The sequence below is a fragment of the Populus trichocarpa genome, chromosome 2, assembly GCF_000002775.5.
Source record: "Populus trichocarpa isolate Nisqually-1 chromosome 2, P.trichocarpa_v4.1, whole genome shotgun sequence".
NCBI lineage: Eukaryota > Viridiplantae > Streptophyta > Magnoliopsida > Malpighiales > Salicaceae > Populus > Populus trichocarpa.
This window is the reverse complement of record NC_037286.2, coordinates 5967994-5985024: the sequence shown is the minus strand read 5'-3', so window position 1 is coordinate 5985024 and position 17031 is coordinate 5967994. Positions and strand designations below refer to the sequence as shown.

The 17031-nt window shown below is 33.9% G+C and overlaps 1 protein-coding gene across 1 annotated transcript; it reads left to right on the top strand.

The window, feature by feature from the left end:
- Positions 1-5565: 5565 nt before the first annotated feature.
- LOC7463156 (long chain acyl-CoA synthetase 9, chloroplastic) lies at positions 5566-12148 on the top strand. The gene is made up of 12 exons (XM_002302200.4): positions 5566-5835; positions 6197-6668; positions 6919-6999; positions 7204-7473; positions 8086-8217; positions 8340-8513; positions 8668-8897; positions 9505-9622; positions 10146-10277; positions 10386-10520; positions 10590-10796; positions 11796-12148. The coding sequence occupies exons 2-12, from the start codon at positions 6222-6224 to the stop codon at positions 11958-11960; spliced, it is 2091 nt and encodes a 696-aa protein (XP_002302236.2). The 5' UTR covers positions 5566-5835; positions 6197-6221; the 3' UTR covers positions 11961-12148.
- The last annotated feature ends 4883 nt before the right edge of the window (positions 12149-17031 follow it).

Genomic DNA, 17031 nt, shown 5'->3' with positions numbered 1-17031 from the left:
TATTTCGTTCGGCCTTTGTTTCAGTTTGCGTTAAGATATATATATATATATATATATATTTTTTTTTTTGGAGTATAGTCCATGTTTCTAATGTTTTTGGATAGCCCTCCAATTAGCCTTCCAAATATATAGTAAATCTCAATTGAGTCCTTAAAGAATCAATGGAGTTAACAAATGAGCCCTTTTCTCTGAAATTATAATTAATTTTTAATCAAAATGTTAAACTTTCTTCACTGGACCAGCAAAAACACAAATCGGATTGTAGCTGTGGCACGACTCCAGTGGATGCTCCTTCTTCATCTTATGCTAATACTAATACTAATGATGGTGATGGTGTGTGTAATACTCCTTTATTTTTATGCCCTGCTCTTCTAGGGTTTAATTGGAAGGCTTGTTGATTGATTTTGAATGTTGCTTGCATGGAAGGGTTATCTAGAGATGAGCTATATGTGGGCAATTCTTTGCTGCGCTTGAGAAAATGCACTTTTTTAGACAACTCCTGATGGGAACGATGACCCTACGTAGATTGTTTGTGGTTCATCAAAGTAGATTTGAAAATTTACCAGCACTCTAATTGTACGTGGTTCACCTACGTAGAATTTCAAATTTGTTATCTAATGCTTGTTTCTGTGTCTGATTTATTGCATTCTTCGATTGTTTATTATGTGTTATATGATCAGGAAATGGAAAAAAATAGATGCCAGTCATACGACCGCAGCAGTCTAGCTGAGGCATCAAAGTCACAAGGTGCACATGAGCGTTCTCCCTCCATGAAGTGGCGAATATCTTGTAATGCTTTCTCAATATCTCTGATGCAAACCAGTATAAGAAAAACTGTGGTTGTGCTACCAAAAATACACCCTTTAAATGTTTATTTGTTTCTGCCATTTTTAGCAGTTGATAAGGTGCTTAGCACTGTATAAAGGGGGCCATGCTGTGCAAACTATACCCTGATGCAATAGAGTTGTATTCGTGCGCCATTTCACTTTGTGAAAATAATACTGTTTGCTGCTGTAACAGGTCCAGTATTAGTCCTTTGTGTAAAGCTCACAATATCTGAATCTCTCACATAGAAGTTTGTCTTGTGCTTGCATCTATGTTTGAGGACTAATTAAAGTATGCACTCCGTGCAAAATTATTTGGTGCTATGACTGGGCCCTTTATACCGGCATGTATAGATTCACAGACACTAAAGGTTTTCAATCGATTAACATGATTCATGCACGTCAGGGCAGCTGCTTACGTACACTCAGGTTCACCAATATACTGAAGCAATTAGAGATTGTCTTAAATCTTTCGAAATCGACACGGGTTACAGTAAAGCCTACAGTCCCCTTGGATTCGCTTATTATGCACAAGGGAACTACAGGGATGCTATTGATAAAGAATTTAAGAAAGGAGAGTGTAGAGTTACAGTTCGAGTCTTATAAATTTCAGAACTATTAACTTCAGGGTCCGTGAGGTTAGTCAAGGTACGCGCAATCTGGCCTGGACACCCATATTAATAAAAGAAAAGAAAAGGAAAAAAAAGGTGAGTGTAATACTAATTCTAGATCAAAGAGATGCCAATTGTCATGCAACTACGTACTGGCATTCTTGAGCTACGCTTGAACTCTTTGTTTATGCACTTTTTATTCCTTTTTAGTTTATATGGAATGGATTATATAAACATCTACTTTCCCAATTGTTTCATTTTTTACCATCTTGGTTTTGCGTTAATTATTTGATTTTCTTGCATAGTCTGTTTTGCTTGATAATGTGACAAGGATGTGCTGGCTCTTATATTTTATCTTTACAATTGTTTTGTTTCATATGATAGAGGGAGTTATATAGAAGTATCACCATCTGTTACTTGCGCCATGCTAATTGCATTGAGAGATGAACCCAACTTGGTAGAGGTCATCCAGCAGTCAAATTTCCATCCCATGGTATTGGTAATAGTTTTTCAACATAGAATTTTAATCTTTAGTTAATTTTCTTGTGGCATTCAGTTTTCCTTTCTGATAAATGATTTTACCTCTGAAAGTTCAAGCAAAGAGAATACATGAACACACTGTATGCTTTCTTTTGGTTAATATCAACTGAGTTTATTGAGTAGAGTGTTTAATTCATCATTAGTGCATTGGGATGTGTTTTAAAGCATTAGAACATTGTTGGCAATATCATCGACAATTTAATGATTACATTTGTGGAAGCGATGATGTTGAACATTAGTGTGTGTAACCTAAAGACTAGTCCCCAAGAAGTATAGCGTGATAGTAAAGGGTTTAGATCTGCACAACAGGTCTCGAGTTCGAGACAGGACGTGCACCTCTTGTAAGAGCCTGAGACAGCCAGGGTTTTACTCGCTCACCTAGGCCCACAAAGTACTCTTTCCGGGAGGTGGAGTTTCCTCGAATCCTAAAAAAAAAAAAAAAAACCTAAAGACTCATTATTATGGTAAATAATCTAAATTTCCATTTCTGATCTTTTTCTTGTTTAGCCCTACCCCAACAATGAATCCATCAAAGAAAATATTCTCGTTTGTGCCTAATTCATTTTTCTACTCGTCCTCCTTTTATTTTATAGTTGTTGCTTATTGTTTTATTTATTTATTATTTTTTATTAATATAAATATTTGGATTAGCTTGCATGTTTCTCGATTAATTTTATGAATTTTAAAGTTAATGATCATGTAAGTCTCCAGTAATTATCATATTAGCAATTATAAAACTCGAACTTAAAATTATAAAAGAATCAAAACTCTTTATCTCATATTTTTATAACTGGACCACCTATGTTGATTGTTGTTATTGTTGACACAGGTAGCTGAGCAGAAATTGAAAGAACAGCAACGAACAGAATGGGACCAGGTGATTTTACTTTCCTGTTTTCCTCCACCATTTGAGAATTGAATTCCTGGCCCACTATGATATGACAATTATTTAGCAATTTAATTTCATATTTTCATACCACTGTAAATGGATCAGGGTTTCTTGTCATCAAAAGAAATCTAGCTGTTCCTGCAATAGTGTTGCTATTCATAAATTATTTTGTTTTCAAGGAAATAAGTAGGCGATATGAAGCATGATTTTATAGAAGTCTTTACTGTTTGCTTTTCCTAATTTACCATTGATACAACATGCATCAAGTATCAACATGCATTCTCCTCGTTTTCTAGTTCTTCTTCACTTTAAATAGGAAATTTCTGAAAGAGTTCCTTTTCACTTTAAATAGGATTCTATAATATATTGCGGAAATATCTTTAGATAGTGCACTTTTATATGAATATTTCAAGGGCCATGTCCGCATTGTGAATTGTAAGGTGCGACTTGCGAGGGACTTGGCGAGGAAAACAATGGATCGTTACAGCTGAATGAACGTGGGTTGGGCTGGATATTGCTAGATTATTTGCGCATCCAGGTGGCGTCGAAGAGGAAGGCACTGTTTTGTTGGGACCGAAGCCCCAATCCACACTTACCGACATGTTATTTTGTCTCGTTTACTGGTCACCGAATGGTTCGGTGATCGGTATATGATATTACTGGATTCAGGTTATCGGGAGATCTTTCGAAAACATGAATTAATTCCAGAATATAGGCAGTAAATTTGAAATGCATGGAGAAGGCTCTGTAGAATCTGCCAAGGGGAAAAACAAAGTTGCCTTTGGAAAGGAAATAAAGAAGTGGTTGCACCGAAGTTTCTGTTGATTCAGTGGTCCATGGCAAACATTAATAAGTTGTCTCACGTGTGTTCTCGTCGTGAAATTAAAGTTGTACCTTAACCTGGAGTGAAAAGAATTCTTTTCTCGAGCGGAAAAAAAGTTGCCCCCTTCCTCGGAAAATTCCGTAGACTGTGGGAACCGAGTATAGCTTTCGATTTTTTAAATTCTTGCTAGCAGAATTTTTTTAGAAATATAGAAATACTTTGATTTTTTAAAGGTTAGAATTAGAAAAAAAACTGAAGCTTACTATTTAAAAATAATATTGTACAATTAAATCATCATGGATATAGAAATATTAAGATGATTTTTATAAATTTTAATTTTGATTTCCTATGAAAAAAGTTATAAGTATCATCTTTCTTATTTTTATGAGAAAAATCAATTTTGTTTTGGAAAAAGAAATACAATTTTTATTCTTCTATTGATAAAGAAAAACTGAAAAAGCGAAAGAAAACTGAGATTAGAAAAGGAAAATAGTTTTCTATCATTGAATATAACCCAATTGATTTTGTTCTCGGTAACTTGATGTGATATTCTTTTTTGAAAGTGTACCAATTTGTCATGAAACAATTTTTAAAAATATCACATCAAGTTACCGAGAACAAAATCAATTGTGCTTTAAACTATAGCTCATATATCGAACGGACGACTTGATTTTAAATAAAACAAGAGAGTTAAATTGTTAAATGGTTCAAATCCACACGAGAGAGGAGCTGATGACATCAGTGAAGTGAACTGTAAATAATTTTTGAAAGACCTGTTTTTTTTTAAAAATTATTTTTGAAAAATCTGAAATTTTTTAAATTAATATTTTTTAATATTTTCATATGCGCTAATGTTAAAAATAAATTTAATAAATAAAAAATATTATTTTAATATATTTATAAGTACAAAATAACCAAAATTATAATCCTAAACACCCCAAAATCAATAAAAAAAATTTACATTTAAAGATATTTTTTATCCTTGAAACAAATTTATCTCTGGCTAGTTTAAGCTCTACTTAATTAACGCCGAAACGGCAACTAATCTTGCAGGTGGGAAAGAAGAAGAGCTGGATTTAGGAAGGCAAAGTAGGGGGTGGGTGATATTATATGGGCCACACGCACCACATCCATGACTCTCCACTCTTCATCACCCGTTTTTGCACGGTTCTGATCTCACCAAACTCAAACAGTCGATCACCAAACTCAAATAGCCAAATGTATGGCCCATAGGGCAGCCAATTGTGTTCTGAGTTGGTACCGGGTATGATATCACATCACAAAAGAAAAAAAATGAAAAATAAAATAATTTTTTTTTCTAAAAAGTATTTTTTAAAATAATTTTCATAAAAAATAAATTCTTTAAAAGTAAATTATTTTTTAATATTTGATAATATCATAAAAAATAAAATGAAAATTAACTTATTAATATTTTTTTAAAAAATAAAAACTAAATTTGATAAATAAAAAATTTGTAGGAGAATGAAATTGAAAAACAATTTAATTTTATAAATTATTTTAAATAAAATAAATAGTAATAAAAAAATGAAAATCAAATTTGGTAGGTAAAAAAATTAAAATAGATAAAATTAAAAAAAAATAAATTTTATAAATAAAATAAATAACAATAAGAATTAAATCTGATAAATTAAAATTTTTAATTAAGAAAATGATAATAAAAAAGTAAATAATAATAAAAAGAATTAAATTAAATTTTAAAAAATAAAAAAAATTGATATAATTATTAAATAATATAAAATTTTTGATTTTTTGTAATGTTTTAATTTTTTTTAACTTTTCTAAAAATAAATAATCATCGAAAAAGTTTGAAAAGAAAATAACTTTACATGAAGAAATAAGTAGGGCTTAAAAAGAGAAAGAAAGAGAGAAAGGAACAACACTAGAAAACAAAGACGGAAGTTTCAGTAGCTCCGCAGTGCTCCTGAAACTCCAACCTCTATACCCTTGATCTTTCCGCCCGAGCCTTTTTTCTTTCAAGAAAACTTCTCCTACCTACGAAGTTGACTATTGTAAAACGCTTCCGTTTCGATCCTCCCTCCCTCCTTAAATTGCAAATCCTCTTGCCATTGTTAAATCTTGCTTTTCCATTTCCGCAGACACAGTATTCAACGAAGCCAGCCCCGCCCGGTAATAACAATATCACTGTACAACGTTATCAGATTTTTTCTATACTGTCTTTAATAGCATTTGTTTTATCGTATATAGATATCTATGTTGACATCATTCGTATCATCTTCTGTCATTTCATGCATCTCCACCCATGTTGTTATAATCAAAGACAAGTCTTTGTAATGGCGGAGTATTCCTTTGTTTTTCTCCTTCTATCTCAATTTGTCAAGCTGCTGCAACTATTAATTACTACTTTATTTAGTTTCACTGGAAATAGATTGATGGGATTATCATGAACTGATGGCGATGGTGATGTCTCTGGTGGCTATTAGGTAATAACTAAGATAAATAAGAAAAGTGATGTCTTGTTTGTTTTCAGGATTTAGAAAGATTTGAATTGAAAGATGAGTCCATACATAGTAGGTGTCCTAGTTCCTCTTCTAGTCACTCTTCTCTATCAGAATTCCAAGAATACAAAGAAACGTGGGGTGCCTGTTGATGTTGGTGGGGAGCCAGGATATGCCATTCGCAACTCTCGATTTCCAATCCTCTTGGAAACTGCATGGGAAGGTGTCTTTACTCTTGCTCAACTTTTTGAGCTGGCGTGCAAGAAACATGCAGATAAATACTTGCTTGGGACGAGGACATTAATCTCAAAGGACACTCAAGTATCTGCCGATGGAAGGTCTTTTGAGAAGCTTCATTTGGGAGAGTATGAGTGGCTGACCTATGGGGAAGTGTTTGAAAAGGTGTGCAATTTTGCTTCTGGGTTAGCTCACCTTGGGCATAGAAGCGAGGAACGTGTTGCGATATTTGCTGATACAAGAGCAGAGTGGTTTATGGCCTTACAGGTGCTCTTTCTTTTGTGAATATTGTGTGTTTTACTTGATACGATTTCTTTTTCAAGGAGCATGTTATATGAAAAGTGCTGTGAGCGAGCTTGTGTTTTGTGAAGTATATTTCCTTGCAGAAGTCTTTGGCATTCACATTCATCTATGTAGTTGACAATTGATATTTCAGGTGTATTACTTTCAGTGGGCCAAAATCCAGCCTACACGTCACATAATATCCTGAGTAGCTGATGGGTTTATCTTGTATCAGGGTTCTTTTAGGCGCAACATTTCTGTGGTTACCATCTACGCATCTTTGGGAGAGGAGGCACTTTGCTATTCATTAAATGAGGTTACCCCCCTTCTCTCTCTAGTTAACGCTCCAATTTGCTAGATTGGCATTTGCCCCGACACATTTCTGTAATCCTATTTGTTCGAACATGTTATTGGTCGGAAATTGAATGATTGACTGCAGTTAGCATGCTGGTATAATTTTTTTCCCCTGTCCTTTTACTGCATATTGCTCAGTTGTAATTTTGAGTTTTCTTCTCTTCAGACAGAAGTTACAACTGTGATTTGTGGGAACAAAGAACTGAAAAAACTTGTAGAAGTAAGTGGTCAGCTTGACACAGTGAAACGCGTGATATGTATGGATGATGATATTCCATCAAGTGCATCATTGGTGGCGCAAAGCGGTCGCTGGAGAGTTGTCTCAATGGCTGACGTGGAGAAACTTGGACGAGAAAATCCAGTTGATGATGTTTTACCTCTAGCGGCAGATGTTGCAGTTATAATGTACACAAGTGGGAGTACTGGGCTGCCTAAGGTCAGGAGCATCTGTTATATGATATGCATCTTCCGCTTCCTCTTTATCTTGTTCAACTTCACTGTATTACATCTTAGTTGGTTTCTCATTGGTTGGTTGTTAAGGAGTAACTTGGACCTGTATGTGATGTTTGAATTGATTATGTGAGGAATCCTTATTTACCAAGGGTCTAAGCATCCTCCTAACCTCCTCTCTAAACTACTCTACTCCTTGGCTGTTTACATCGATTAGATGTTGGAGCCAACTTAAAGCTTAAAGGCTCCATTAAAGCACACATTCCAGATGTTTGACTTGTGTGTAAAGTAGTGGACTGGCAATGATCTATCAATTTTATGCATCAGATGAGGAAATTTGTTCCCTAGGTGTTCCTAAGCCCATGCTGGTACTTATGTTTCTTGACATGCGTTGTTGGCATGATACAATAATTTATGTCAAAGACGGCACTTAGAAGCTCTTCCATAGAATAGATTTATTTGTTTTTTTACAGTGTTTAGGGTTTTTAGTCAGTATTACCGATCCACATCTATATTCTTGGTGTTTTCAATAATTATATGACCCCATATCAGAATCTAGCAATTAGTTATTTACTTCTATTATGTTCATTCTATACAGGGTGTGATGATGACTCATGGTAATGTCCTAGCCGTAGTTTCTTCTGTCAGGACAATTGTTCCTGGCCTTGAAGGCAATGATGTTTATCTGGCTTACCTGCCATTGGCTCATATCCTTGAAATCGCGGCAGAGGTATTGGGCTTTTATTCAGTTGGTGATTTACATAACCAGAGTAGCCACATGGCTTCTCATATCCCCATGTAAATTCATACACACAACTGTATACATGCTTCACTTCATTGTCTATGTTACAGAATTTAGTTGCAGGTGTTGGAAGTGCTATAGGATATGGAAGCCCGTTGACTCTCACCGATACATCAAACAAGATCAAAAGGGGAACTAAGGGGGATGCAACTGTCTTAAGGCCAACTGTGATGGCAGCTGTTCCAGCAATTCTTGATCGTGTTCGAGAAGGTGTGCGGAAGAAGGTCAGGGAATCATGACAAGTTCTCATCTCTCTCTCTCTCTCTCTCTCTCTCTAGCGCGTTCGCGCGCTTGCACGCACACACACTGCGTGCATGTTTTTGAATGACATCTTGTCTGAAAACAAGTTTGGTTATTAAAACATATTTGACATTTCAGGTTGATGAAAAGGGTGGCATTGCCAAGAAACTATTTGATTTTGCATATGCTCGTCGAATATCTGCAATTAATGGTAGTTGGTTTGGAGCTAGGGGCTTAGAAATGCTTCTGTGGAACTTCCTGGTGTTTAGAAAGGTTCGGGCAATTTTGGGAGGTCGCATCCGCTTTTTGCTTTCTGGAGGTGCTCCTCTTTCTGGTGATACTCAAAGATTTATCAACATTTGCCTTGGGTTAGTATGGCCTTAATAAATTTTTGCGTGTCAATGATCTATTTTAACTATGGAACTGGAGTTCAAATATAATCATGCTAATGTTTGAAAAATTATATTTCTATCCCTGATCGTTGTTTAATTCAATAACATTCAGAAAGAGCTATAATATTATCCAGAAAAGCATCAGAAAATAATTACTGCTTGGCATCATGGTTATGACCCCTCATGGAGTTGCATTTTTCTTTTCCAAATTCATGCAATGTGGCAGCTTGGATTTTGAGCCCCCAAGTCATTTATTTCAATTTTCTTTGAAGACTTCAATATAAAAGATGGGCTTCCAGTTAGAAAAGAGAACTTATCTATTTTCATTAAGACTCAATTTTGATGGTAGTTCACGAGATGCTAACATGCCTTCTTTAAGTTTATGCAAAAATGTTTTAGCTAGTAGATCCATCATCAGATGAATCCATCCTCACCTTTCAGTATGATTACTGCTACAAACATGAATGATCAACCACAACCACATTATCAGGGCTGTCTTTTTTTTACCAAGTCCACACTTTAAATTTTGGTCTAGTGTTTTCCATTTTTCTGCCACTGAGCAACAGTCAACGGATTCATACAGGGCTCCAATAGGCCAAGGCTATGGTCTCACCGAGACTTGTGCTGGTGGGACATTTTCTGAGTTTGACGATACATCTGTTGGTCGAGTTGGTAATCCAGTCCCTTGCTCATATATTAAGGTAAGCTATGATTAAAAATTAATGGTTGATTTTGAAAGCTCATGCTGTTCTGTTCAGAAATTTCGAAGTCATGAACAATGATCTGCTTAGTAGGAAATATTTGTCATGAGCCTCAGCACATGAGATGGGGGTGCTTTTTAGCAAGGGTTTTGTGGGTATGCCACCTGTATTCTCATGTCCTCAGAGATTTTAGCCATCTGGGGCTAGCTCAAGAAATAAGTGGATTTTTGGTTTTGATCTTAGGTTTTCGTTGTTGGCTGATATGCTATGATGATTTCCAACAGTTATTCTGAAATCCTGGTTTTCATATAACTGCAATATATTTTTATATAAAATGCTCTTGTCAATTAATAGATAAATATCCCTTCTTGTTTGCATGAAGCTTTGTCAGGAAACCAATGTTGTCTGCAAGGTTTTTTTTCCCCATTTTTTCTTATGGTTTTGATTTGATCATCTCGTCTCCTTTTTTTAAGTCAGTGAATGAATGAAGTGAATTTTAATCATGTAACTTGTTCTTTTTCAGTTAGTAGATTGGCCTGAAGGCGGGTATTTAATTAGCGATTCACCAATGCCTCGTGGGGAAATAGTTATTGGTGGTCCAAATGTTACTCTGGGATACTTTAAAAATGAAGCAAAATCAAAAGAGGTGTACAAGGTAACAAATCAAAGTTTCATACCAGTATTTATCGTAGAGAACTAACTATATGCCGAAAGAAAAAAGTAGAACATAAGCTTAACTGTGCCAGTTTTTTGTTTTGAAAAGGTTGATGAGAGAGGAATGAGGTGGTTTTATACAGGCGATATTGGACAGTTTCATGCTGATGGTTGCCTTGAAATAATTGACCGTAGAAAGGACATAGTCAAGCTTCAACATGGGGAATATGTATCCTTAGGAAAGGTATCAATATATTATCATAAAATGCTAGTTTCCATCACATTTTTGTCGGGATTAATGTTTTCCTTGCAGGTTGAGGCTGCTCTCATTGTGAGCCCCTATGTTGACAATATGATGCTGCATGCGGATCCATTTCATAGTTACTGTGTAGCCCTTATTGTGGTTGCACAACCTGTTCTAGAAGAATGGGCTTCAAAGAGGGGAATTGCATTTACTAGTTTTGCAGAGTTGTGCGAGAAAGAAGAAGCAATAAAAGAAGTGCAGGCATCACTTGTGAAGGTATGCCCTTTTGATCATAATGTTTTAATTTCCAGATTAGGAAAGGGTGCCAGTGAATGTTTAGCTTATGTCTCCACCCATTTCAATAATTATGGCACAAATTACTCAGAAAATTTTGGAAAGCAACATTTATGCAACGCTCTTGAATTCTCCGATTCAGATAATAAAGCAAGTGGATACAAAAATACACTCATGAAATGCTACAAGCAAGCGTTCGGAGATAAGACATTTGTAGAGCCTTTATTTGAATCTACGAGGCATAAAATGGTCAGGAATAAAAATTCTGTCCAGTATTTTAGTTTCATCCTTTTTGGGTGTTGCCAAAATTGGGTATCCCACCAACATTTACCTTGCTCATAAAGCACTCCTGATCATGCTTTTCGTTTATAAAAACTTTTGCACGAGATAGAAAATTATAGTCTCTATTCTTTCAGATAAACTGGTCTTAGATGGTTGTATCGTCTAGATTGTTGTGCATAATCATTGTTACCTGATGTAGGAGTTTCAAGACGTGCATTGAAATTGTTCTTATGAATCTTGTCTTAATATATGCCTGGTGGAGCACTTGGTCTTGCCTGCTAGCTCAGGATTTTACCACAACACCCCTGTATGAGCAACAAGAGAGGAGCACCCTTGTAGACGCAGCTGGAAAACAAAATATAAATAAACAAAAAATATTCAATTTTTATTCATTAAAATCTCACTTGCTAAAATGCTATTATAGCTCCTTATATATATATATATAAGAAAAAAAATAGAAAATTATTCCTTTAAATAGGAAAACTGGAAAAGCTTAATAGTACTTGATAGGAAAAAAATAAAATTACTAAACTAAAAACAAACAAATAAAAATAACTGAGATTGAAGAAGCTACTGCAACAATCGTTTAGTTATAGAACCTTTTTTTTTTTTTCTAAACAGCTTAACAAAAAGGGTCCAGCTGCTTTTGACTGCATGCCCACTTTTTTCTTTATTTTTAATCATCGTTGCAATTTGCAGGCAGCAAAGGCAGCACGACTGGAGAAGCTCGAGATCCCAGCAAAGATCAAATTGCTTTCTGATCCATGGACTCCTGAAACTGGCTTAGTCACTGCAGCTCTCAAGCTCAAGAGAGAGGCCATCAGGAAGGCTTTCTCTGAAGAACTCTCGAAGTTATATGAATAGTGAGTTAAAAATCCGGGTTTTATTCAGTGATCGTGCACAATTTTTGACGAGTTACTGACTCTAGTTGTAAGATCTTACGCTCTCTCATTTCCGCTCTGTTTCATTTTTTCAAACATGTATCCTGTAATAAATTCTCTTTCTTGATTTTCTTATATAAATACCTGTATTTCTTTTTGGTAAAGACGAAAGCGGTGAGCTTAGAGTCTCAAATGATTGGAGCTCCATGAGGATACTCAATTTGAGCGGGTTGCTACTCCCTATTTTTTTCACCAAAACTGAACTACCATCTTGCTTGATTTTTAAACAGCTGACCGAAGACTGAATACAATGCTATGCCGCCTAAAATTTACATAAATTATTAAAAACCTTATAAGATGTTGTCTCCAAGGATATGCGGGAAAGGAAAAGAGTAGAGAAAATCCTGAAGGGCAGCACGGATTATAGGACAGAAACTAGATATTTAACCTGCCTTTGGGTTAGATATTTTTTTTCTCAACAAAAAAAATTATATATAGACTTTTTTAACATGTTTTTGTATTTAAAAAAATTCTAGTGAAAATAAAAATTTTATATATTATTAATATATATATATATATATATATATATATAAAATCAAATAAATTGAGAATCGTGTGTGTTAATAAATAAAAAAAATCATAAAAAATCATAAACGATGACTAAAATTAAAAATTAAAAAACATGTGTAAATCAAGATATTTAATTTTACAAGACATGATATTTATGCGGTTGTGTTTGCTAAATTTTTTAATTAAAATAATTTTTTCTATTCATGATAATAAAAATAGACATACATATTAAATTGAATGAATAAAATAAAAAGAAAAAAAAATAATATTTAGGGCTCACATATTAGAAATATTATTTAAAAATAATTTTTTTTATTTTCAAAAATAAAGTTCATATATATAAAAGATTAAAAAATAGATTAATCAGAAAAATTTCCTTAAAAATTAAATGCATAATTAAAAAATAATTATAATTTCAAATAGGTTTTCTAAATAACATAAAATAGAAAAGGGATATTAATCTAAATATAAATAAGAATAAGATTAAAATTAATTTTTAAAAAATAAAAATAAAAAAATCATAAACAAAAACAGTTCAAAATGCTTGGTGAATCTTTATGATAATTGTCATCACCTTAATAATTATTAAAATAAAAGTAAATAATTCAAGATCTTCAAAAATCACAAAATCACAATTAAATGAGCACCCCTAAAAGATCAAGACACGTATAACAACACCTATTTTACTCCTAAGCGTCATTGTTACACGTTTTTGCTTCTGTTTTTCTAAAATAGTACTAATTAATGCCCTCGTTGCAGCCTTGCAGGGATGATATAATTTTAGTTATTCAATTACTTATGTATAATCAATTATTTAGCAATTTAACTATAATTATGTATAACAAACGGGCTCTAATGTATTAAAAAATGCTATAGTCTTACTGTATAAATAAATTATACTTATGGTTATGATATGATTATTACATGAACCGGGTTTATCATGTTACTGTGCGTTCACAAACTGATGGGATGGATCTCGCATAATTTAACTGAAGCCTGCTATTTTCTCTAGAGTTGGTTGGACTATTCTTGAAGAACAATAAAGATTTGCAATGATTCGAATTTTCGTTGCACTAGAGAAAGGAAGAAAGAGGATAGAGCAAGCCAACAAGCTGCTGCCACCAGTTTGTAAACACAGCACATAATCATAACCGTCTATATACACACACACACACTGTAACGTCAAGTGCAGCTCTGTCGGAGAAACAGTACTAGTTGTGGTCGGAATTCTGTTCTGTCACTTTGACTCTCGCACAAAAATGTGGACACGAGAGAAACAAAGCTCCCACATTAATTAATATTCTTAATTATTTCTTACCACTCCCTTCGTACAGAGCTGCCGTTTATGTTGGATTGGTGTTTAATCGTGGCCTCACGTGTCCACTAGAACTGTGTTTCTTTAACAAGACAGTGTTGTCTGGATGCCAAATTATTTTGCTGGAAAAGATATATATATATATATATAAAGGTTTTTAAAACTTGCTTGAATGATCATGATGCATCACCGAACTAGCATATATAATAATATAACAATGATATAGAATATGGTACCTAGCTAATTAGTTTAACTTATTATTAGGGGAGAGGTGTGATGAGTTAGAGATAAGACTGTGGCGGATGATATTTTGGTGAGCTAAGTAGGATTAAGAGGGTAAAATTAAAAATATAAATTATCTTATTTTATGTAATTAAAAATCCTCACTAATTTTCATATATTTTTAAATAAAAGGCTACTTATATCATATGAAATATAACAATCATTTTATACATCTTAATAAGTTGCATTATACTTGATTTTAACAATAAAAAAATATTTATTATGTTTTTTTTTTTAAAATTTACCTAAACTGATTTATGATAAAGGACTACAAAATCTAAGGTAACGATTCGGGATCTTGGACTTTATTTTCACTTTTGAAATACTGATGTTGGACTTGCGAGGAAAACAAAAAAATAAATTTGGGCTTTTGTTTGTTCTACTTGATTATATCTTAAATAAACTTGAAGGTCTTTACTTGCATTTAATGGATCGAATGGGGTCATTTTGACCCGACCCATATTCACATGCAGGTAATGTATTCGCACATGAAAAATTCTAAACAAATATTTGGATACACAGATGAAAAAAATATATTTACAAAAAAAAGTCAAAATTAATTTTTAAAAATAAATATTATTAGCTGACCTCGTCAGTAAAATAATAATTTATTGTATGACATAGAACTGAATAAAAAAATTATTGCTAAAGACATCGGTTACCTCACATGTCCAAATTCACCCACACATGTATATACTGAAAACATATTGAATTTTTCAACTTCAACCTGTTTAAGAATCATATTACCAATGGGATTATTCCTTGATTAAAAAAAATAAACAAATTGTCACTCAAAAATAGCTCTACTTATAAGATAATGATTTATTATTTAATAAAAAATTGAGTAAAGTCAATTCACAGATCTAAATTCATATACACACATAAATCAATTTCCAAGAAATAAGACTCGTTTAAGGGTCATGGGTTGATTCTAGAAAAGAAAACATATGACAAAGATATATTCTTATTATATAAAAATAATAAAGTATAACATATGAGTGACAGAACTCATCATTTAATGATCATTTAAGTATCATACTATTATTGAACCGGATAAAAAAAAAACAAGAAATATTTTTATATGTGAAGATAATCCTACCCCTCTTTTAATTTTTTGAAAAAATTGTTGAAAATCATTATTTGAGCATAAATTTCTTTTCGACTATAAATACACATCTTCACATTTATGCATCCGGACATAAATCAAATTCTTTTTTTATGGTATTGATCTCAATCTTATCACATTGAAAAATACTTTCCCAAGCGGTTGTCACGCAACAACTTGAACCTTAACATTTCAAATATTTATTTTACAAAAAAATAATGATATGTTAAAGATTATACAACATGTTTGGGTTTGAAAACGATATTGGAGAGCTGCTGGGCTCACCCGAAAAATGCTAGAATGGAGGGTAGGCTTTGTTGGCACGTGTAAATCACGTGCTGGCGCGTTGACATGTGCTTAGGACTATGACATGTGTGCTTCACGCTCCGGTACTCTCTCTTGTTGTGGTTTGATTTTTTCTAGGGTGTTTTTGGGTTGGATTTTTAGTTTGAATTGGAGGGAGTTGGGTGCTTGGGGTAGTGTTTTTTTGGCTGGACTTGGTGGTTTTGTAGGGGCAGGTTTGGCCGGATTTAGTGGTGGGAATAGGTTTTTTTTTTGGCTGGAGGAGGAGGAGGAGGAGGAGAAAAGGGGAACGATGTGACTGGATGAGAGGGTTGCTGGAAAAAATATGGTGAATTTTTTCTTTAGTTTCTCTCTGGATTCTTATATGTCCATTCCCTTTATCTATTGATAGCTTCTTGTCTGTTTACTTATTCATCTCTTCATATTTATCATCCTCCTCCTCTTTATCTTTCTATTTTATTCTCTCCTGGTCTTTTTATGTTGTTTTGGAAAAGGGTTTAAACTCTCGTGTCTATTATTTGCTCTCTGTATTTTCTATTTTCTCTATTTTTTATGTCGATGAAAAAAAGAGGTAAAAAATAGATTGTGACATGGATTTGAAGGGAGACCTTGAATGTTCAAAGATGTTGACATTTAACGTAAATAATCAGCATACTTTGATTTCGGTCTAACCAACCCATAAGAGCGAGCAGAGTCAACAACCTAAATTCCTAAAGTATTTAATTTGTCTTTTGAAGCCATCGTTAACCAGTAGGCATAAGGGGGCCACAAGGAGTTAATCAAGATAAAGAAGGGGAAACAATGAAAAAGAAGAGATGGACGAGGCAGCTAGAGACCTTTAAAGCTGTGGGAAATGTTTGGTGGGAGAAGAAGGTTACAATTTGCAGTAAGAGTGGACGAGAGGATTACCCTACAACAGGGGTGGCAAGAGGAGACCCACAATCCTGCATCCAAACTTTGGCCCATGATGGGAACTTGACTTGAAGGCCACCAAAATGGAAACAGCCCTCCTTCTCCCCATGTGACCATTAGCTTCTTTGCTTCCATCACTTTTCGAGCCTTTTACGATTTTTTGTTGGGCACTCATCTTCTTCCTTTTCTTGTTAACATTTATTAGATTCCTTCTATCCCTGTACCACCATAATAATACAACAAATGATGTGCCCACGAGAGATTGCAATGCATTTACAATTCTACTACTCCACAGATGAGTGACAACCTTTTGTGGAGCACAACGGACAAGAGAAAGAACAAAAAAAAAAAAAAGAAGAAGAAGAAGAGGAAAAACAAAGACACTACCACGAGGTAACTTAATTACTTGCAAATTCGGAGGAATTATAAAATATGTATCTCGAGGAAAATTGCAACCGCCTCCAATGATTGTTTGGCGTGACGTATAGTAAATTGCAAGGATTATTCTTGAATGCATGACACGTTAAGAAATGTATTGAAGGTGGTTTGATCTTTTTACCTATAGTC